The 24,565-nt window shown below is 37.8% G+C and overlaps 1 protein-coding gene across 2 annotated transcripts in view; it reads right to left on the bottom strand.

Annotated features, from left to right (window-relative positions):
- Positions 1-7,108: 7,108 nt before the first annotated feature.
- Positions 7,109-24,565, bottom strand: part of Dpyd (dihydropyrimidine dehydrogenase) — a 978,184-nt gene continuing 960,727 nt past the window's right edge. Inside the window, exons 22-23 of one of the 2 annotated variants that reach the window (XM_023720254.1) lie at positions 11,571-11,711; positions 7,109-8,458 (exon numbers count right to left, since the gene is read on the bottom strand). In XM_023720254.1, coding sequence (XP_023576022.1) covers positions 8,288-8,458; positions 11,571-11,711 — 312 coding nt within the window. In that variant the 3' untranslated portion in view covers positions 7,109-8,287. Of the gene's footprint in view, positions 8,459-11,570; positions 11,712-22,050; positions 22,180-24,565 lie in introns of those variants that run through there. The other variant, XM_023720255.1, reaches the window with a different exon arrangement.

Here is a 24,565-nt window from a genome sequence, read left to right as displayed (position 1 = left end):
AAATTATTATGTGAGTTTATCAGGGCATTTACTGATAACGTAGGCCCAAGCAGAAGTGAACAATGCATCTCCAAATCTCTATGCTTGAGTAAATTATATAATACCCAGAAAATGATCTGACAAAGAGGGTGTAGCCTGAAAATCAAGCCTACTGAGGTATCTTTCCAAATAAACATGACAGTTCCAGTTAAACATAGCAATTTAGGTAAGTCACTTACCTGCTTTCTCTTTTAATTTGTTCACTCTCCAACAAATAGAAATACCTCGCTCACACAATTGAAACGGTAAAATAGGATAAGTGTATATTTACTTATATTTTATTTCTGTAGGAATATATATTAATACTCTGAATATATAAATATATTTTATATGATTACAGTGAACCCTTGACTTGCAAACTCAGTTCATCTCACGGGAGCTGGTTATAACTCAAGTTAGTGGTAAATCAAGACTATTTTCCCAAAAGAAGTAATGGAAGTACCCACTATACATTCCAAACCTCCCAAAGCACCCCTTAACTAATATAATGTGTGTAATTCACCAGAAACACCAACTATTTTCCTAATGTGTTCTCCAAAATGTTAGAGAATGAGCCTAGTTTACCGGAAACAACAATTTCATACTGTACTCACCATGAAGGTTGACGTCTTTGGCTTTCAGGAAGGGAGGGTGAACTGGAAGGTGGTTGTTGTTTGGAAGGAGCATTCCCTGTCACAAGAACACTGGAAGTCTTGCTCTGCCCTTTTTCTCTGTGGGAGCATCTGCAGCCCACTAGGAACTACTTCTGCCCCACCAAGTCTCAACCTTTTCAGATCTAAAAAATAGTCTAACGCTGTTTGTTTCTGTCTGTTCTTTAACATTGTTCTGTAGAATGACCTGACATTGTCACTGAGTGAGTGAATGCACAGTTGGCTTTTCCTCTGTCTGGGTGGGTGTCTCAGTTACTTTTCTCTCACTGATGGGACAAAATATCTGGCACCCAAAATTAAGGAAGGAAAGGTTTATTTAGTTCACAGCTAGTGGAGATTTCAGTCCATACTCAGCTGGTTCCAAGGCAGAGTGGCACATGGAAGAGGGCATCAGTTCATGGTGGCAGGAAAACAGCAAAAAGCAAAGGGAGGAGCAGGGGCCAGCGCGCCTCTCTCCCCTCCGTATATTGTATTTAGGCTATCCATCCCAGGGGCAGGTGTGGCACTCTCACCTGTAATCTTAGCATTGGGTCATGAATTAATCACAAACTCTAGAAGCTGCCCCAGTGACTGCATGACTTTGGGAGGGACACCTACACAAAACATGACTGTTGGTCTTCTGTGTAAATGTTTGTTGCTCTGTCCGCTCCTTCATGATTTCCTTTATTTGAGAAGAACTTTGCTGCCCTGACTGTTGGATATTCCCTCTCCTCCTCAGAAAGCTCTTCAGTTGCCATCATCTGTTGCTTAGCCAGGAGTTACCAAAATTCCTTTGTAGATGATAATTCCTCTGAGTGCTCCTCCACCGGCTCCTAAACATCACCGCTGTCTACCTGCAAGCCTGTGGACTCAGATATAGTGAAGATGTCACAAACCACAGTGTCAACTGAGGGTTTGGGCTCCTTACACAACCTTCAAAATCTCTCTTGTGTACTATGAGTAACACATTTACCCACATTAGCCTGATTATATAAATCTTTTCTTTGTTAGGTTGTGGAGATGGTGGACTTCAACAGGCTGTACATTTAGTGAAACTGGTCACACAAATGCCACTGCCATACTTCACAATTTCCTTCTTCTTTTTGATGGCAATTGTTTTCTTGACCTTCTCTTCTTTTTTTAATTTTATTTTTGGTGGAACCAGGGATTGAACTCAGACCCTTGCGCTTGCCAGGGAAGCACTTATTCTACTGAGCCATCTCCCAAGCCCCTCCACTTTTTTTTTTAATTGACCTTCTCTTCTTTCCTTAGCTTCTCTTTTATCTTTTTAGGGGACCATTTTGGGATCAGTAATTGTAGTGATTAGATAAAGCACTGACCAAAAATCACATCCATAATTACCTGTATCTGGGATTTGACCAATGCCTATGTACACTTATATATGTTTTTCTGGCATTACGACTCTTTGTTTACAACTACACAAGTGACTGGCATAGGGGTCACACATACATCAAGACTTATTATTAAATTAAATCTAAAATTCTGGTCATAACTCATGTTGCTCATATAGGAGACTGGTCATACCTCGAGGGTCAACTCTGTATTTTACCTTCTCTATTGCATCAAATATATATGTATATGTTAAATTTTATTATAAGAATATTTTATTTTGGCAGAACTTGTTATTTTAATTTAAAATCTTGATTTCTAATACATGGAATATCTTCCAGGTCTCTGTGACAAATGTTAACATGTGAAATTATGCTGCCAGTTATTGCTATGACCCATTGACTTCAAATTTATCAAACGCCAATTTCAAAGAGAAGCCTTATGTCTTTTTAAACTGTATTTAATATTTCTATGCTCATGAAAAGTATTAATGGTAATTAGATTTATCTCTAACTTGTTCAACATTAAACTATTGCCTTTGTTCTATAGAAAAGGGAATTAAAGTTCTGGAGTCTACATATTTGAGTTCACGTACTTGACAAGGGAAAGACCCAGACTCTAATGTCCATGCAGAAGACAGCCAGCTATTTTGACATCAGCTGCTGCTTTTGAGAGTGAAAAGAGGGAACTTGTGTTTTGGGATAGGCAGCGAGTGAGTGGACAATTTTATCCTTGTGGGGAAAACACATAAAGTCTTGAGTTTCCCCACCCCCAATCTATGAAATAGGACAAATAACCTCTGTATGGCCAAATTAATGTGTAATTAATGAAATATTTTTGTATTTTAATTTGGGCATTTATTTTGGTCAGTGAAATTTTAAAACAAACCTAGAAAATATCTTCATCTATGAAATAGGACAAATAACATTAACACGCTCAAATTTTTGCATGGTGAAATGAGATGTTTTGTTTCTATGTTGCAATTTTGACATGTCAATTGGATTGTAAAACAGTAGTAGAGAAATTTGTTTTACATTTAAAAAGACTAATTTATGTAAAAGGTTTTTTTTTTTTTTCCCCAAACTGGAGATTGAACTCAGGCCCTTGCACTTGCCAGGCAAGCGCTTATTCTATTGAGCTATCTCCCGGCCCCAAAAGATTTTATGTCATGTTTTTCTACAAATAATGTTTTTACTTAGGATTATACAAAAGCTGTATAAATTTTGAAATTATTTTGTTGTAGTGGCAAGTCTGTCCCTGGGGTACCTAATAAGAAGTAAACTTTTGTCTCATTATACTTGATAACATTTTAGTTATTGAAGTTTATTATTATCAAATTTTTCTATGTACTATAAAGTATAACCTGAGCAAATGAAATCTAGTATAAACATATTTAAAAAGAATTGCATTAACAATTTTATTTAATCCATTATTAATGAAGGAACCAGTAATATTTATAACTATATCTGATATAAACATTTTGATCTTAAAATCACAGTGCATAAAAGAGACAATACAATTTATATTCAAAACATTGCTTTCTAAGGTTTCACACATTTTTTTTCAAAATTAAAAGTATAATGTGTATTCACTGAGGTGATTAGATACACTGAGTCATTTTATTTTATCCTACAATGACCTTGAGAGCTATGAATTACTTTAACAGCAATTGTGCAGATTAAGAAGCTGAGGCTGATTGTCTCTGAGCACAGACTCTCACGCATCAGCAACTACCTTTATCTTTTTACTTTGCTTAGAGCCAGGAGTAGTTGGGGGGCCTTTTGAGACAGGTATTGACTTTGGTTTTAGGGTGTGATGCACAGAGAAACTCACCAAAAGTTCTGTGGAATGGAGGAATGTATGGGACACTCACGCTGGCAAGTCACCTAGGAGAGTGCCTGGAGGAACGATGGCTGCACGGTGGGCAAGAGCCGGGCCATTGCACAGTGTGGATAGGAGTGCACTACGGCTAGCATACAAAGGAAAGAGGGAGAAAGTCTCCAGTACGTGTGAGGGGTAAAACTGTTAGCTATTGTAATTGATCAGGAGGCAACAGAAACTGTAAAGGAAATAGCTATTTTCATTTTGGAATCTGAGCTCGAGATATTTAAATACAGCAAGCAGCCAGGCAATTGAGGTAAGTGCAACTGGGAGGCTCAGGTGTTGGCAATTGTCTGCGCAGAAGAGCAGAGGCCATTGCGGCCTTAGTATGTGAGGGAGGAGAAATCTCACGGAACATTTTAAAATGCCTTTTCCTCCAATGTTTGTATAGATTTTAGGACTTGCTTCTTATTGTCTGACCTCAAGTTAGTAACTTGAGTAACTATGACTCTCTTGCTCTTCTTGTTTCTCTTCTCCCTTCTTTATGTAGTTGCTCCTTCCTCTCCTCAAGGCCTCACCTGCCTGCTCAGTGAAGGACAAGTTGATTTATTTGCTTGAATTTTGTCATCACCTAAGACGTAAGCTGGGTAAACACAGGAATCATGTCCATCTCATTCATTTTTGAGGCATTTAATATTTTTGAATGAATGAATGAATTCATTCTGCATTCTACAGTTCTCTCCCTTTGCCTCCACCTTACTTTTCACTACCTTTCACCACCTTTAGTCCTAGCTAATTCCAAGCTCTTGTGATTTTTCTGAACAGTTCAGCCTTTTTACACCTCTGTGGTTTCTCTTATTTTCAGTGTTGAGATGTCCCTTTCACATGGCCTATTTAGGAAATTCTTTTACAAGCTCAAAACCTGGCTTAATCATCACCCTGTCAAGAGAGTACGCTTTAGACACTTCTTCTCTCACGACTGCTTTCCCAGCACTTACCACATGTGACATAAAACTGTTATATACCTATTTCCCTGGTGCCCTCTAGGTGCCTTGAAGTTAGGGGGTGTTATGTTCTGTTTGTGTATCCACCAAACTCATATGCTGCTGCAGATCACTTCCTAAGGTGATAGAATTAAGAAACAGGGCTTTGTGGAGGTGATTGGGTCATGAAGGTGGAGCAATCTTAAGTGAATTAGAGCCCTTATAAATCGGCTTAGGGAGCTTATTCAACCCTTACTGCCCTTTTACAATAGGTGAGGTGATGGTGAGAAATGCCAGCTATGAGCAGGGCGACTGTTCATCACCAGATACTACATGAGCTGGAGCTTTGATCTTGGACTTTCTTGGCCTCTAGAACAGTGAAAAATTCATTTTTTCAAAGCCACTTATTCTATGGCATTTTTATTTAGCAACTAAAACTAATTAAGACAAGGAACATTGTTTATTTGGGTTTACACTGTCAGCTCTAGTCAAGTACTTGGTATGTAGTAGAAATGTGATAAATATTTGTTGAATGAATAGCTAGATGAACAAGGGAAGAAAGGCAGATGGTATATTGGACATAACCAAGGACATCTAAAGCACACTTATCTGTATGATCTTGAAAAAGTTACTTAGATCTATAAGTGCTGATGTCTTCACTCATTGGACAAAAATGATAGCAACTACCTTTGATCCTTGTAACACTCAAATGAAATAATAGTGTTGCATTGGTCAAGATTCTCCAGAGAAATGGAACCAGTAGAATTTAATTAATTAGGAAATTCTGAGGAGTTAGCTTATACAATTGCAGAAGCTTTGCGAGTTTGACATTTGATAGTGTGTGTCAGCAGGTTGGAGACTCAGGAGAAAATTATGGTTCAAATCCAAAGCCAGTCTGATGAGGAACCAGGAAGAGCCAGTGGGGTTTGAAGGTGTATGAGGGAGAGTTCCTTCCTTGAGTAAGGGCAGCCTTTGGTCTAGTCAGGGGTTCTGCTGATTGAATGATGGCTACACACATCAGGGAGGCAGTTTACTTAAGATTCCACCAACTTAAATATAAATCGTGAACTAAACCCCCCTACAGAAACATTTAGACTAGCACTTCACAAACTATCTGGGTACGGAGGTCCAGCTGAGTCTATGCATGAAACTAACTACCACACAGTAGAACATTCTGCAGTGTCTTAGAGGTTAGGTAGGAAGTGCTCATGCACTGCATTCTCTAGTCTGGTCCTATGTCCCAGCCAGGGCATCCAGGCACACTTGTGTGAAAGCCATGGGAGGAATGGGATTGTTGTGCTTCCTCTCTTCTGAGCTTGTCTGCAGGCCACTCAGGCAAAATTGAGCAGTACTCTATGAGTGCCATGGATTAAGAAAATCTTTTTACTGCAAAGTAACAAGTAAACACAATACAAGGAAATATGTATAAAAAAACTAATATAAAATCAGAATTTGGGGCTGGGGAGATATCTCAGTAGAATAAGAATTTGCCTGGCAAGGGCCTGAGTTCAGATTGGTTCTGGAAAAAAAAAATTGCATGGCCTTCTTCATTCAAGGCCTTGGTCACTCCTACTTGTCCCCAAGTGGTTTGTAAAAAGAGATAAAGCACTGTTTCTTCTCTTTCAGATAAAAGAATGCAAGAGCCATACTTTTTCTTATTTTTCAACAGAGTCTCTGCCTTGCAGCCAGGGCTTTGAGGAGGACACAGTCATGTCATGGGAGGTCAGTCATAAAATCCAGAGAGTGGATGAAGTCCAAGGTCAAACTCTTTTAGAACCAGATAAGAATGGAGCATCACGATGGTATCCATGGAGCTTAGGAACATTTCTTTTCCAGAAAACTGGAAGTCTTTGCTAAGTGCTACTACCTCCAAAAGCTCTGATCCCTCCCCAAGGCGATGGTGCAAAGGATCTTTTATGAGTCGTGAATATCACAGACCTCTCCAAGGAGTAATATTAAGTGACGGATGTCTCCTAGAATCAGGATGGCACCTTCAGACAGAGAGATATGTCCCACTTGATTTTGCCATTGACTGTTACAGAAAAAAAACCTGATTTGTTTCCTGTGCAAGATACATTCTGGCAGAGTGTTTGGATTCTATAGAGAAAGAGTGTAAGATGGACAGGAAATGAAACATTTGAAGAAATATTCTGCCATCCCTCTCATTAGATTTGAATTAATATGCATTTGTGTAGAATTCACTGTAGGACCAACCAAAATCTGTTCTACCTTAAAGTCTAAATCACTGACATGAGGTTGTATTTGCAAAGAAGGAAAAAGACCATATTTAAAATGCCTTATGGTTTTTTTTAATTTGATATTATTAAATCATACAAATATCATGGTAAGTAGCATTTCTAGATCTTGCATTTGTTGTAGAAATACACTGCAGATTACTTTCAGATTTTATTTGGATTCAAATAAAAATATTCCATGAAGAGATACATGTACTTAGCAGTTCTATTGATTATGAAAATAGAGAAGCAGAAAATATTATCAATATTCAGAAAAATATGGATATTTATTCCATTACTTTTGACATTAATCACAAACACTAAAATAGAAAAGTAGTCAAACTGGTTTTGTACACTGCATCTATTTTACCAATACTATATTTTTTATTCTTGAATAATGAAGTACATGACTCAGCACCGTGTAATTTGGGCTTTGTTTGAACATTAATTGCTGTAATCATGAAAGTACTATTAAAAGCAAAGAGCAGCTCAGAGCACAGGGGAAGAGCGGCATTAACCAGAGCTGCACCCTAGCATCTTATTTCACTAGGAGCATAATCTCAATATTTAAAGAAAAATGTGTGGCCCATTGCTGAGCAGTTTGGACAGGTATTTCAGGCATGAGTGATAAATAAGGTTTATTACTTTTAGCATCCAGTTCCCAAAAGAAGTCATTTCGATGAGCAGCCCTTCATACAGTCCTACAAACCCTTTTTTGGCCTTTGTTTGCCTGTCTCACTAAATAATTATTTGATTTTCTTCATTCATACTCTGTGGAGTGAATTACATTTTCTAGGAACAGTACAAAAATTACAGGTAATTTTTAATTATAAAATGTTTCCTTGGAAACACTTTCTAGTATGCTGAGGTGTACTTTGTTTCAAAATACTTAATTTCGCTTACAATTAGAAATTAAAGATGGAGCACAATATTGGGCAATTTGGAAATTGTCACACTAATTGCCATGAAAAAGTTAATTTTTCACAATAGACAACTGACAGCGAACATCCAATTAACTACTCCACAGTAATTTAACAGCAATCCTCAGAAAAAAATTATTTCATTTTATGACCAATAATTGGTCACTGGCACTATGCATGTTTTTAAATCCAGAAATCTTTTTAGGAATTTTACATATCTTTAATTTGGAAAAAACCTAATGATCACAATTTTAAAAGATCAGCATATGGAGGTTACATCAAAGTTCACAGCAACTGTCTTGCAAATCACCTTAACAAACTGGCTTCACAGCTAAGGGTAAGCCTCTCTTTGGTTCATAAGGTGTTGTCCTGGAAACCATTTTGATGCAGTCGATAATAGGGCAGACACTGAGACAGAGAGTACAGCCTGTACACATGTCAGTAATGGTGGGCAGGTGGGTTTCTGGATCAAACCGGATAGCCTGTAAATAGAAAAGAGGAGTGTGAACACTATTGCCCACCAGGGTCAGGAATGTCCCCATTTCAGCGTCAACATTTTTCTTACTGCAATGGAACTATAGTCTGAGACAACTATGTCCAGCATTTTAGAGAAACTATAGCAACAGCTGAAGCAGTGGGAGAATGAGAGAGAGAGAGAGAGAGAAAAAAAACCAAGTCTTTTTAAATTAAAAACACAACATTTAAAATTCCATGGAGGCATTTTCCTTCACTGTGCGAGGCATCGTTGCCTCACACCATAGCCCTCTGGTCTTCTTTGCTCTGGGCAGAGCTGGGCTCTCGCCAGCGCTGGCAGGGCAGGGTGTTCTCTATCTGCACATAGTGGTTTAACACAATCTTCTTTTCTTTCTCACACTTTTTGTGCAAAAAGGCTCCTCTCAGATAGGACAGTGAACACATCTGATTTGATTTCAAGTAATGTACGCAGTTTGTAGAAGAAAACAGTTGACAAAAAGTACTTTAAGTTCTTTGAGTTTTGAGAACCTTCCAGCCAATTCTAGGCATTGTGTCACCATGCCAGGAAGGAAGCACTAAAAGGAGAGACAAGATAGGGCATATCCAGTCCTGGCCCTGACACTCCTTAGACTTCTGAACCAGCGAAAGGTCACCAGCTGTGAAACTGTGCAGGATTTTGAGAAATATGCAACTTCCTTTCTGCCTGTCTGCCTGCCTGCCTTCCTCCCCACAAAATAAAGCAGTTTAGAATAGCCAATACAGATACCCAGTGTGGAATGAAGGTTGAGGCTTTTTAAAAAAATGTAAATCATAACACTGATTATATGTGTATTACAAGTATTTTAATAGTGGAACTAACACATCAGTCTTCAGTGGAAGGGATAGGCTTTCCCACCCAGAAAGCACCTCTGGGCATCTCTGTGGGGGACATGTGGCAGAGGGCACATCGTAGCACACACTCACTTGCAGATCAAACACCAAGGATCCACTAGAATGTGGAACACACGGAGACAGCTTAGGGACAGTAAGTGTCTCAGTCCACTTTCTCCTTGTGGTCAAGTCTGAAAATCTTGTAGTTTCAAATAATTGTGTGAGTTAGTTCTGCTAAATCCAGTTGACTATGTACAGTCATCCCTGGGTGCTCACTGGGGATTAATTGCAAGACCTCCTATGTATGTCAGAATCCGTGAATGCTCAATTGATGCATATCAAATGGCATCATATTTGTATCTAATTTATGCACATCATTCCAAAACGTCTCCAGATTGCTTATAATAACTAACACAAAGAAAATGCTATGTGTGTAGTGGTTATAATACATTTTTAGGGAATGACAAGAAAAAGTTCATTTGTGTTTATTAGGAATGACATTTTTGTCCCTCAAGGTTTATGATCCAGAGATGGTTGACCCCATGGATGTGGAGCTTGTGGCTATGGAGAGCCCAGCACATACATGTTGTTGTTTAAAACATTCTCATTATTTTCTACATTTATTGGAGTAAAAGAGAAAAATGATCTTTCCAGATTAAATCAGTTATGTTGCTTAACACATTGTTTTTGATTTTTAAGGATATAATCATATTTGAACTAGAGTCATATTTGAAATACTATAATCGTATTTGAACTAACCTATTTGAATTGTACAAGAACTATAGCTACAACAAATCATTTGGCCACAAAAGTTATTGACATGTTTGTAAAACATATCAATTGCTGACTAAAGGAGTATGAATGATTTCTCTTTTTTTTAAACATATCTTTATTTTTTAAGTAGCAATTCAATGAAGTTATTGATAAAAGTGAAAGTACTTATACTTAGAAATGTTACACTTTGAAGACCTGTAAACAAGCAAATTTTAAATTCAACTGAAGATTTTTACTTTTTATTTTTCTCTTTTGAGGCAGAAATGTCAAAGGTCTTTCTTCATCTTTTCCATTGCATTATTATGATTTTTCTCATTAAAAGAACCTCACTGCTACCTTATACTAAATCTAGACTCTCAGAGTGTAAGCTCTAACTTCTATGATTTGATGTACAGCATTAAAAATCCCAACAATGTCACAGTTGTAGGATTTCACTTTTTAAAGATGGAATATTTCATTACTTAGGTAGAAAATTTAATTTATAATTTCTTAAAAGACCTTATTTTTAGTTTTACAATTCTTTATAATTTATATTTTCATAAAATTATACTATACTGTAGTTTTCAGCAACTTTTAGTAGTTCATCAGCTTAAGTTTTAATATTTGCTTTCTCTAAATTCCATATCTTAAAAATCAGTTTTAAATTTGTACATTGAATAAAGAATTCAAGGAAAAATTTATGTTTAAAGGCAATATGATAAGCTCTTTTATAATGCATTTCTAAAATTCAACCAGTTGAAGTAATTACATGATTCTAATAAAAGACAGTTGATATATTCAGTATAAGGAATACATGAAAGAAACAAAAGTCAAAGAGAAGTTCATTGGACGTGTTTCCAAGAATACTACACCATTAGAGGAGCACAGTTGCTCCTTTCTCTTTTTTGCCCTGTGACAGACCCTCAGTTCAGGAGTGAGGATCAGAAAAGTACCTATGAGTCACGTCATGTGACAACGGTACATATCATTGACTTCCAGCAACCAAGGCATTTCTGGGACACAATTCACAACCAGTTGGTAGGAAAGTATTTTTCATTTCTTACTGTAGTAAAAGTCCAATCAATATAGAAAGAACATTCTCTCGAGGCTGAGGAATCAATTACTTTCAGAGTAATGGTAATAAATGCTAGTTTCTCTCCTTTCCCCAGGTACTAAACATAATACTTTCCTAATGTCCATAATTTTGTGTGAATATCTCTTTTCCTTGGGGCTTCTTCCTCCAATTTTATGGGTAATGAAATGATATTAAAATAATACTATACGCCAATAGTGGTATAGTTAGTGTAAGTTACAGCTTTCCTCAAAAAAAAATCATCTGTACTATAAAGATGAAAGAGCAGAAAGACGTACTTCTGAGGAGAAGCAATATTTGTCACATCTGAATTCAATCACACAATTAGCAACAGAAGGTGTTTTCCGCCCCCCAAATCAGCAGAAAGCTGCTTCATAATATCCTAATTCCAGCAAGTTCTTTACCTGGTAGCCAGAGTCGTTGCAGGTCATGTAGCATTTACCACAGTTGATGCACATTTCTTCATCAATCATAGCCACAACCTGCTCTGTGGTGCTCAATTCGCCAAACGCTCCAAGGTGCTGCAGTGCTTTTCCGATTACATCCTAATAGACAGGCACTGAATTATCCCACTGGTTATTTTAAAACATTTTTGTGTGGTAATTTGTTTTATTGAGTATGATTGGGAAATATGGTGAATGTTTAAACTAAAGAAAATTTATGATCCGAACAGCCACATTGCCTTAGGTCCTCTTTAAAATACTGCCTCTTGCTGGCATGTCCACTTCAATGTCCTCAGTGGATTCAAACTATTTATTTTTCAGGTTCATTTTGACTTTGAGTGGAGCGAGAAGTTGTATGATGCCGGATCTGGTGTAGGAATTGGATGAGGACAGACCATGTTTTTATCAGCTGCCTTTCTACTAGATGGCATTTGAAGCAGCATTCTCCATATATGTCATAAGGACTAGAGACACAAAGACACTCCTAAAAAAGAATTGTTTCCGACAGTGGCAGGCATGGTAGGACACATGTGTTCAAAGGGAGGGAGACTGTTCTGACAGAGATGAATAGCAAATTGTCTTTTACTGTAATAAGTTTTTGAAAAATTTAAACATTCACTGGACATTTTCATCACTCCTTGTAAAGCTGCATTGTGTTAACACAGGAGATACTGGGTATTATATTTTCATAGATAAGCTTTCTATAATAATCATAACTTAAGCATTTCTGAACTACGGGTATATGTATGCTTAGCTTAGAAACAGAAGATGTAACTAACTGCTTTTGAGCAGTGTTCTACTGGATATCCGACAAAGGAGTTTCCCTGGGCAAAAGAAAGTGTGTAATGTGTCTTTCAGTTGCAGTGTCTTACTTTTTCTCAGTATTTAGGCTGGAAGGTTCTAAAAGGAAGGTGAAATGGTAAAAGGTTATGCTCTTATAGTAGACAAGGGATTAGGGGAATAAAGTTATGCTGCTATTCATCCATATCGATGGATTTAGATCCTAAATTTTCATTCCGAAATGTGCTTAGATATCACTCACTTATCTTGTCTGGAAGAATATATTTCAATATTAAAAATGCTAATGTATGTTAATTAATCAATTGATCCAATAGTTAAAGCAAATAGATGCTCTTTCATTTTTAAAGAACTGCAATTTTTTTTCCTTCACCCCTGAAGATCTTTGAGGCAGTTGCACATCCCTTTGTTTTCCGTATTAATTGGAAAGAAGCTGAATGAATGTGGTACAGAGGTTGTTTCATCAACAATATGAAACATTTTGTTTCAAGAAACAAAATGGAAGAATGTAACAATGTTTGTCAAATTAATATGCTGTCAAGACTCTGTGCTTTTGTTTTTAACTTTTGAAATGAGAATCTGTTGTTTGAATTCAAGGTCCGCGTTTCGAGAGGTCTCACTCTCACTTAAAGCCATCTTTCTATATTCTCTTTGGTATTTTATTTTCTGCAGTTCTTTTTATGACCTTGGTTACCCTTTTCACTTTTTCCTACTTGAGCTCTCCATGACAATACGCTCATTACCATGAGCTTTCAAGCTGAGGCACAGTTCACAGTATTTATACAGTTCATTTGTGTACGCTCATGCTGAAGATAGAAAACATCCCGCTCTCTCTTTTCTACTTCCTTTTCAGCATGTTGAGGTTACAATTTCAACTACTTGTAGATGGGCACTTGGCGTCCAAAGCAATATCTCTATTCTGAGTTACTCTCAGAAGCTCAAGGTCTACATTTATCAGCGACATGAGTATTGTCACTAGAAGTTGGTACTGCAAAATTCACCACTATTAAGAACAGAAAGCTGGGCTGTCCAAATAGCTCAGCAAATTAAAGCCCCTGCACGCAGATACAGGGGCCAAGGGTTCGATCCCCTGGGCCTGTAGTGCTGGCCTTGCCCCCAGGGCATGCTGAGACAGGGATTGAGACTGGGTATGGTGGCGCATGCCTGTAATCCCAGTTTTTGTGAGGCTGTAAACAGGCGAATCACTACGATGTGGATCTAGTAGTGAGACCCTGAACACCCTGTAGATCCTTCCCTAAAAGTATAAAAAACAAGGCAAAACAAAACAAAAAAACCAGAAATCTGGATTTTCTTTCATATTACTTCAACTTTGTGATTAGAATTATATATTTTTCTCCAGTCATGGAGATTGTTTTATTGCAATTTCTCCCTGCTCTAGTATCTCATCTGTGGTCAGATCTTCTGAGTTCTGGACCTGCAAAATCTTTTGACTCTTCTTTGTATGTCTACCACCATCTTCAGACATGTTTCAGTAACTTCCAATCACTTTCCATGCAGTTGTAAGATCCTGTGTGGGTCAGTTTTACTTTCACATGCTTTTGTTTCCTATCCTACCCTGAAGAAGGGTGCCCTCTTAATTAAGGTTGTAGGGGCCAAGGAGATAGCTCAATAGAACAAGTGCTTGCTTGGCAAGCTCAAGGCCCTGAGTTCAATCTCTGGTACAAAAAAAAAAAAAAAAAAAAAAAAGGTTGTGAATTTCTCAGTGCATTATTGAATATTTGTGGAATGAAGCACATGGACTTACCATGTTGACATTTTAGGTTTTCTCCCAAGTTGTCTTTCGTTTATCTTATTTTTTACTTCCAAACACTATGCACTTCAGTTACACCTGGGTACACTTTTTCAATGACTCATCTGAGGATGTACTGAGCCATCCAATTTTACGCTAAGTTATCTCTCTAAAATACCTTTTCTAAGGGCCAACCAGATAGCTCAGCAGATTAAAGTAACTGCTTTGGCAGATGCAGGGTTTGATCCCGGGCTCCACATGTGGTGCTGGTCCTGGGGCAGGCTGAGAAGGTGACTGAGACTGGGCATAGTGGTGGGCGCCTATAATCCCAGCTTTTGGGAGGCTGGAAAAAGGAGGATCACTATGAGTTTGAACTGTGTAGTGAGACCCTGTGGACCCTGTACTAAATACATTAAAAAAAATACCCTTTCTTCCCAACTTCACTTAGATTTATTTATTTATTTATTTATTTATTTATTTAACAGCTCATGGGGTGTGGCTGGTGTAGCATGTGGTGCTAGGGATTGAACCTCAGTCCTCTGCACCTGCCTAAGCTTGCCTAAGCAGGCACTTTAGACTGATGAGCTAGCTTGCTGGTCCCAGAAAAGTTTTATATATGGGTTCTTCCTGCATTTTTCTCTCTCCTTCCCTCTCTCTTTCCCTTTCCTCTCCTCCTATCCTCTCTCCTCCCTTCTGTTCTTCCCCTTCCCTCTTTTCCTCTCCTCTCCTCTTTCTTCTTCTTTTCTTCTCCTCTGCCCTCTTTCTCTCCCATGATCTTAGCTATTATGTGGAAGTAATGATTGATAACAGATAACTTCTGAAATACTTACTATATGCTAGGCCAGTACTGCAATGTTCTCTTGAAACCTCATTCATGTCATGGATTATGAGGTGACTGCATTGTAACACATAAAATCAGGTAAGTGATGTAGCAGGTATTCAAAGCAATGACCAGAAGGACTCTGCTGTGCTGACTCATTTGTTACTTTCTATTTAGAATGTTCTGTTTCATGCAAAGATATTGTCTGCATCTAGTTCTTTGTGTCATGTTCTTTCAGTAGACTTTATTTGCCTTTGTATCATGTAGCATTTTCTTGTCCCTGTAGATCACTGAAACATAGGGGCACTCAAATATTGGTTTAGTAAAGATGTCTCTTGTATCCCTATGAATTAAACATAATAGTAGACATATAGATGGGGTTGTAACTATTTTACTGAACATTCTTGTTAAGGTGTGCATTTTACATATAAAGGTCAGTCAAGGAATCTAGATATGTTTAATATTTTCTTATAGTATTTTAAGATATCAAATGAATGAGACAAATAAGGTATTTTTTGTAAAAGATTATTTATGTATGATAGAAAATAATTTATCAATCTATTAAAAATCATTCAAAACACTTGTTTTACTTAATCAGATTGTGGTAACTGAATCCACCAATAAATATTAAAAGTTACTAATTAGAACCCTCCCTAGACAGACATTAAATGTATAAAGCTTTTGCAAAGGAACATACATGCACAAGAAATTTTATTGTAAAAACCAAGTCCATGTTCTGCACATATTAAACATGAGTTTTTACTTGATATTAGAGATTTTCTGTTGTCATTTAAGAACATCATTGTTTAATGTGAAACCACATTTTATTCTTTTTACAAAAAGGTCTTTGGAGCCTTTAGAAGTTATTAGCATATGGCGTTAAGAACTCATTCCTCATTCACCGTAGTTCTTTAGGATAATTGTATTTTTTTTAATCTGGAGAGGATAAAAGAATACAAGCACTTTAAATCATTTTGAGAAAAGCTATCAAAGATAATGAATATCATTCTATGTGGATGAAGACGTGGACATTTGTTTAAAATCCAAAGTCTTCAGGTATACTGAGAGCTTAGAATACCTCTGAGTACATGTCCTGGAGTTTGGAGTTTGCCAAAAGATGCATCTAATCAGTGAAGGGCATGTGGCTGCCCAGCCCCTCTTGGATAAGCATTTGTCTGTAGAGAGTAGGAAGCCTGTAGTCATTCATTCACACAGGGTTTAGATATATAAGGTGGAACAATCTGTTGTAGACATCCCTGAATCCTGGCCTTGTGTATGTGTAGATGCATGCACAGAGATTGTGGTGCCAAATCCTTTAAATTAGCAATGACACCTTTTATTTTAATGTTGGTGTCCACAGAAGTAGAATTACAAAGGACTGTAGAATTTCAGAATCACAACTTTATCAATTATTTGTTCCGGATGATCAAAAGTTTTAAAGAGAAGATATATCAGTCAATATTTCTGTTTGATATAAAGTTTAGGACCAACGAAGAACTATAGGGACGCGACCCCATCTCTAATGTTTCATTCTTCCTTCACTATGATTAATATCAATTTATTAATTTTTGACCTATTTTTTATAGATGACTGAATTATTTTGAAACTGCAGTTGTTATCTGGCATGCTAGCTGTTCTTTTTAGATGCAAGCCATCTTCACATTTGATTGGCATATTTTCTACAATTCCTGTAGGAAGGTGCCCTTCAAAGGCCAGGACCAAGGACAGTGTCTCATGGGCAATTACTAAGACTTCTAACCAAAGGGATTCACTATTTAAATTATGTGGGTGTAGCTGTTTAATAGCTGCTATTTCCTTATCTGTACGATTATCAGTGTCACATTTTCTTATCATTTTACTCCATATTCACTCTTTGTCTAATAAACCCATCAAAATAGGAAATGAGATAATTTGGTTTGCTCTCTCTGCATTTATGATGATTCTTAATAACTTCTTCCTTTATTAATGTTCCCAAGTCAAAAGTTTAATGATCTTTGTAGAATTCCATGGGGATTAGGTCTCAATCTTTTTGGTCTAGTTCTACTTTTTCTGTCAAAACCATTAAAAACCTTCCATAATCACATTTTATTTCTTTTTTTTTTTTTAAAGAACCTAGAGCAATATTTATTTTTCAGCAGTGTGTTATAAAATCTTATACACAAGTGCTTTCCAAAATAGAGGATGACTTTATTCTTCATGTTCACATAATGTTTTCCCCTGTAAGAGATAAGGAGGCAGCTGCATACTTAGAAAAAGGGGTGTTGAGCATGGATTCAGTGTCTGTCTGGTGAGGATTCAGTTAAATATGCTGAGACAAATTATGCTTCAGAAAATGAGTAGCAGGTTGGTCAGAAAAGGTCATAGAAACATTTAACCCAAGAGATAGAACAGAATAAGGTAAAAGTGGTGAGAGAGGGGAGAGCGCAAGGGTGAATCTAGTGTGAGACAGGTGGGTGAAGCTTGCAGGACCATAATGATCCAGCCAGATCTGGGCCCTCATCAGCGCATTCTTTCATGTAGGGTAGGCTCAGGACCCTTTGGCTTTAGGCTGATTTAATGAAGCTGGGTGTGATTTCATTACCTCGTTCCCTATCTTAGGTTCTAACTCTCAGATATATTTTCTATACCCTTTTCAGTTCTAAGAACTGTAAGAGGATGCCAGGAAACATAATAGGACTGGAACAGTTCTCTCTAATTATAATTTAACAATATGCCATCTGCTCTAAGTAATGGGTGTATTTTTCTTTCTTTTTTACTTTAATAGAGAGAATTAAATTTCAGTTTTTTCCTAATATTTCCTCTAAGCACAAAACACTTGAAGTTTTAGTATTTCTAACCTATCCTTAAATCTTGATTTTTTTTTAATCTTCAGCATTGTTAATGTGATCTGCATTTTCTTTCTTTTTTTTTGAAACCGAGGATTGAACTCAGGCCCTTGTGCTTGCCAGGGAAGCGCTTATTCCACTGAGCCATCTCCCCGGCCCTTGATCTGCATTTTCTTACAAGACTACTGAACACTAAATTACCTAAATGCTTAACCTTTATTTTTGCCTAGTTCCTCCTCTCTTGTTGCTGAGACAAAATACCTGACACCCAAAATGAAGGAAGGAAAGGTTTATTTAGCTCACAATCAGTGGAGGTTTCAGTCTATACTCAGCTGGCTCCAATGGCAGAAAGCAACCATTCATGGTGGCAGCAAAGAGCAGAGAGCAAAAAGAGAAGCCGCAGCCCAGGCAGCTAGCCAGCCTCTCTACCCTCCTCACGTTGTAATGCACAGTTTTTGCCCCAGGGCACTCAAACCCGTAACACCAGCACTGGATCATGAATCAGTCACAACTCCATATGCTGCCGGTGACTGCATGGGGCTTTGGGGCATACCTTGATACAAACCATAGCAATCTTACTCTTGTGAAACTTACTGATTATATCCTCAAATTTCTGTTTTGACATCTTTATTTGTGTCCTATCTTCAACTTAGAGTTGTTGACTATAGGATTGTAGCTATTGTTTCCTTTGAACTTCTTAAGATTAGATGGAGGAAACACTTGCATGTCTAAGTTCAGACTTCCTTTTTTTGCCTAATAAACTTAACATAGGATGGCCTCTGCATTCAAGACCCCTTTTTTATGTATCTAGTAAGGGTCTACAGGGTCTCACTACGTAGATCAGACCCACAGTGATTCTCCTGTTTTCAGGCTCACAAGAGCTGGGATTACAGGCGAGCACCACTCCACCCAGTCTCAGTCTCCTTCTCAGTGTGCCCCAGGGGGCAGGGCCAGCACAGCACGTGGGGATCGAACCCTAGTCACTGTCAAGACTCCTTTATCTGTCATTTTTCACAGATTTTTTTTTAACATGGAGCCAGAAATAACCAAATACATGAATCTGTTGTCTGTCTCTGTTCCTCTTTGTCTCTCTGTTCCTCTCAGTCTCTGTCTCTGTATCTGTCTCTGCCTTTATGCCCCTTCTCTCTCTTTTGAGATTAAGTTTGTTTTTTGTTTTTTTCTTCTTCACAGAACTGGGAATTGAACTCAGGCCCCTGCACTTACCAGGCAAGCACTTATTCCCCTAAGCTATCTTCCCTAAGCTATCTCCAATTGAGATTAAATTGATGACAAGGAAAGTCAATAATTTTTCAGATGTTTTGCTTTTGTTGGAGTGGGATTTTCATCTGAGCTCTATAGGGTCACCTCACTACTCTATCTTGCCTGTCTATCTCAAGCACCTGGTTAAAAAAAGTCTCAGATGTAGACCCAGGATAACATTTCTATTTTCTTTCATTTCACTTTCTGCAGCTGTTTCCTTGGTACTCCATCTTCAGGTTTCTGGATTTCCAGGCTAGTCTTCGACTTTTGGATGCATCGGTCCTCCTGTAACCCTTCTATCAGGCTTATATGTTCTACTCAAGACATGCTTTTCCATTGCCACAGTCCAGTCAGGTGCTATGTCCCAACAAATCCCCATAAGATTTAGGAGACTATTATTATTATTATTTTTTTTACCAAATTCTGTACAGTTTTTAAAGTGTAGTTTGATAATTTTTCATCTGTTATTTGTTGTGTACAGACAACTGAGAATATTAATGCTGCCCCTGGCCTGTTTTTCTGGTATCATACTGAAAATTGCTGGGCAAGTCCTGCGCAATTTTTCTTTCTATGCCTTCTTCCCCTTTGTGCTCTTTTGTATCTAATATGGTCTTACAGTTTTATCTGAGTACTTTTCTCTTTCTTTTCACAATTCAATTGAAATAATAAACCACTCGATCAGGCTGACGGGTCTCCTGCCAACACTGTCTTGCCAGTCTTATGAGATGCAGTCCGTCTCTTACTAGAAGCAGCAGGAAGAAGAGATGAAAACATCACTAGTAGCCCTAAACCATTCATTTTCCTACCCAGAAATTCACAGACGTTAGAGATACATTTCTGGCTTCATAAAGAAAATGAGAATTTATTCTCAGATATATCAACAGAAGTGGGAGACATTCATGGGACTTTATAAGCCTTGGCATACTCTCAAGCCTCTGCTATTTACTGCCGGGGAATAAGGCAGGGTCCTCATTTGGCTGGGCCAAGTGTGCACACTGTCACGTGAGTTGTTTTCAGCAAGGAGACAAAAGGACCTCCTAGAGGAGGCCTGGCCTGATTTCTTTTTGCCATTACCGGTGAACCTAGGCAAAATGTCAGGGGCTCATCTTTCTGCCCATTGCACGATGCAGGCCTCTTTTCTTCTATCTCATTTTGTTCCTTTAGCCTTCCAGCACAGGTTTTGACTACTCTTGCCTTCCTCAGCATCTGTTTTTTTGTTTTTTTGTATGTTTCCTCTACAGAATCAGTAGCTCCATACACATGGCAAACACTGTCAAAATGTGGAGTTGACAAAGAGAAAATCAGCTGGGTGTCAGGCCTATCCCCAGGGCTGCAGGGCATTAGCTGGTAGGACTCATGGCCCTGGAGATCAGCTGTCAGCTCCCATGGTCAGGTAGGAGCAGAGTAGCACCAGACCTAGCAAAGATGTTTGGTTCTTAGTGACTTTCTGGGACTACATCATGGAGCCCTGGGACTCATCTCTCTTGGTGCTCTTCAAAGTAGTGGTGCACTCAGTCTAATAGCAGACTCTTTACAATTGTATTGCTAAGACTTATCAAAAACAGAGCTCAGTGCCTCATTATTGCTTCTTAGTTCTATCTTTTCTGTGAATTCTTGTGTAACAAAAGAAGGAGGTGCTCACGTTGACAACACTATGTGCTTGGTTCAGGGATTGTGTATGGACGTGGCCGCCATGCTACTGTGTGCAAACACTATGCTTTGCAACTATGCTGAAGTCCCTGAAGAGTCACCTTCCCCTGCCCCTTGGGCTTTGTTTTGTTTTCATGGGAATGTCAGCAGGTGATAGGCTTATGAGCCCAGGTTCTGAAACGAGACTTAAGAATCAAGTCTTGGCTTTGGTACTTTTCTACCCATGCATTCTTGGGAAAGTTACTTAACCTCTCTGCCAATTTCTTAATCAGTAGAATAGGAACAACACAAGTATCTTGTATCTTAGGGTTATTGTGAGGCTTAAATGAGTTCATTTACAAGCACATAGCAGGGCTTGAAACCTCATAAGAACTCAATAAATATTAGCTTTTATTATTAATTCTCTGCTTAATTAACACTAATTTATTAAACTCCCATTTTAAATATCACCATCTCTGTGAAGCTTTCCACAATTACCTGAGGCAGAGCTAATCCCTTTACTCCTCTGTGCTCCCACAGCATTTTGTACATATTTGATTGCACTGTAAATAATTTTTAACATGTGTCTCTCCCTTGTTAGACTATAAGCTCTATAAAGATAGATATTTGTTTTTTTTTTAATTCATGTTGCATACTAGTTTCTAGCACAATGCTTGTGTTGCAGCGAGTGCATAATAAATACACATTAGTGGGACATCTCCACTGAGGTCACAAAAACCCCAGAGCCCTGGTCCACTTTGTGTACCCTTTGGTATCTCCCACTGTCCTGAGCACACTGGTCACACAGAGCTCAATGAATGCTTGCTGATTGAGCCTACTTCTGGAGCAATAGGCCATGAAATCATACTGAGGCATTTGGAAGGACAAAAGAGCAAACGATTAGATCTCCTGTGCATGGCTTGCTTACAAACAATATCTTCACACCATAAACAAGGAAGATGGGCAGATTCAAGACTTGAATGCACAACAGAAAATCTTGTTGAGACAGGAAGGTTTAGTTAAATTCAGGGAGCACTGGGGCTCTTTCTATGATAGATGGAGAATAATATATTGTGGTAGCTGAGAGGATGAACAAAACAGTGTCATGGAGTTTAAACTATGAACAAATGAATCTATAAAGAAGCCAGAAGAGCAGAGGGAAGAAACAAGCTAAAACAAACAGATGGGTAGACAGAGAAAATATTAAGCCTGAAAACAGATTATCCAGATCCCCCAAGAGAAAGGCAAAAGGAAAAGAATGGTGTGTCAAGAACAGAAGAAACACTGTGGAGAACAAACAGAAGTAATGATGAAGCAGTGGAGGGAATTTCATGGTGTACCTGACTGAGTATGGGCCAGGAGAAACAATGAAAGAACAGGAAGCACGTTCTCTCTGGTATGCAGAAAGAAAGTGGCTTCTAGAGGCATCATGGCTGTTAGTTTCAATGAAGACCAAACAGCCACATAGCTACATCATCCAGGCAGGGCCTGAAATAATGGGCCAAGAGGCATGGGACTTGTATAAAAAATGACAATCACCTTGGCTCCTTTCATTTGAATAGAACCATGCTGTACACAACACTTTCACATGTATGCTTTCATTTAAAACATGAGTTTGAAGCCTCCAACATCATCTCCTATTTATTCTCCCTCCTGCCAGCCTCACTCTAGATTGCACAACAGCATTTGGTCTCCCTGCTTCTGTCCTTGCTCATCTTGGGTATTCAGTCAAAACTGTAGCCGGAAGGATCCTTTGCAAAAATAAGTCCTGTCCTCCTATTCTGCCTTTATAAAAGCCCCAGTGGTTTCCTCCAAAGAACTTCCATGTTTCATAGCTTCTGTACTTTCTCCTTCTTTTGAATGGAGTTCTTTGCAAAATATCTGCATCATCCAGTCCCTCACTTTCTTACATGTTTACTCCATTGTCATTGAATGAGACAAGGGTTTCTGAGCAAACCCCATGGGGATTTCTAGTCTTGGAATCCTGCAGTGTCTTTCCCATAACACTTGTCACCACTTGCCTTATTCTCTACTTGCTTGTTCATTTGTGGTTGTCTGTTTCTCCCTACTAACAGTTCTCCATGAGAACTTGGGTTTTGCTCATTATTGGAGTACTAGTGCCTGGAACACTGGACTACAGTGCCTGGAACACAGCTGATAAACTCTTCAAGACACAGGCATCAGCAAGCACTTTCTAAAGGGAACCTCAGTTGAACAAGAAATAATACCCAGCATCAACAAATGGGATTACGTCAAATGAAAAAGCTACTAAGCAGGAAAGGAGACAACCAGTACAGTGAAAAAACAACTTGTAAAATTGGAAGCTACTTTTCAGAAGACTAATACCTAGAATATATGAAGAACTAAAAAAAAAGTAGACCCCCAAAATAAAAGATGTGATCAATTTTTAAGGAGTTAAAAAATGACACTTCTCAAAAGCAAGGATAAATGACTTGTAAGTACATGAAAAACAGCTCAGCATCTTTGGCAATTAGAGAAATGCAAATCAACACACAACTTCTCCATAAACACACAAGCAAACAGAAATCCTGGAGTTCTTAACTGTTTGTGGAAAAAATTACATTAAAATCATATCTGAAAAAATTCATATCTGATATGAACAATACAATTTAAATTAATTACAGTTGTATAAATATTAAGCACCCTAAAAAATTAGTTGAGGTGAATATTCAATATTATTGTACAAAAGACTGAACTTAAATATAAGGTGGGAAAAAATTAAATTTTTCTAGAAATGATTATATAAATACTTGTATGCATGTATGTAAAATCATCATGATACAAGTTATGAGCCAAATGGCATTTTTATTTTGGTGGAACCAGGGATTGAACTCAGGCCCTTGTGCTCGCAAGGCAAGCACTTATTCTACTGAGCCATCTCCCCAGCTCCAAGTGGCATTTTTAGAAATACATATGTATTAAACATACATGACAGAATGCTATTTATTTTTATTTTTCTTTTTCTTTCTTTCTTTCTTTTTTTTTTGTGGAACTGGGGATTGAAGTCAGGCCCTTGGGCTTGCCAATTAAGCACTTATTCTACTGAGCTATCTCCCTGACCCCTATTATTTTTAAAATATATAAAAATATATAAAATTCTATGACAAAGACAAGTACTCAAACAGGAAATAGGTTAAAGGAAATAAGCAGCAACTCACAAAAGAAGAAACAGTCCAAAAATACATAAAAACATTCTAGGCTTACCAGTATGTAGACAAAATTTAAGAAGACAAAATTCCAAATTAAAAAAAAAAACATAAAATATTACTTTAGTTTTACAATAGCTAACATTATAAATAATTTTGTTAATGGACTATCCCTTACATTTTTGACAGGATTATAAATTTGCACACTCTTCCTGGAAAATTATTTGGCAATATGCTATAAGAAAACATTATGAAAAGCCATAAAATGTTGCTTACTTGTAATTTTTCTTGAGAAAACAACTGAAATCCTCCACAAGATTTTTGTATGCTGATTTTTAATACATAAATTGTCAAAAATAATCTAAATATATAGCAATATGCTCAGTTTAAAAATAAGTTTATTTCTTATATATTTCATACAGGGTCTCACTATGCAACTCAGACTTGCAGTGATCCTCCTGTTTTCAGCCTCACCAGTGCTGGGATTAGAGACGTGTGTCACCACACCCGGTCTCAGTGGCTGGCTCAGCATGCCTGGGGGCAGGGCTGGCATGGCAAGTGGTGCTGAGAATCACACCCTGGTCCCTGCACTTGCCTAAGCAGGCTCTTAGTCTGCTGAGCTATGTCACCCCCCGAATAACAAATTTATTAATCAGTTTAGTACCATTAAATAATGTAAAAAGAAAATAATTTTTTTGTTTGATATA

The sequence above is a fragment of the Octodon degus genome, unplaced genomic scaffold (assembly GCF_000260255.1).
Source record: "Octodon degus isolate 3935 unplaced genomic scaffold, OctDeg1.0 scaffold00074, whole genome shotgun sequence".
Taxonomy (NCBI): Eukaryota; Metazoa; Chordata; class Mammalia; order Rodentia; family Octodontidae; genus Octodon; species Octodon degus.
The sequence above is the reverse complement of the archived record's forward strand: the minus strand, read 5'-3'. Positions and strand labels throughout refer to the sequence as shown.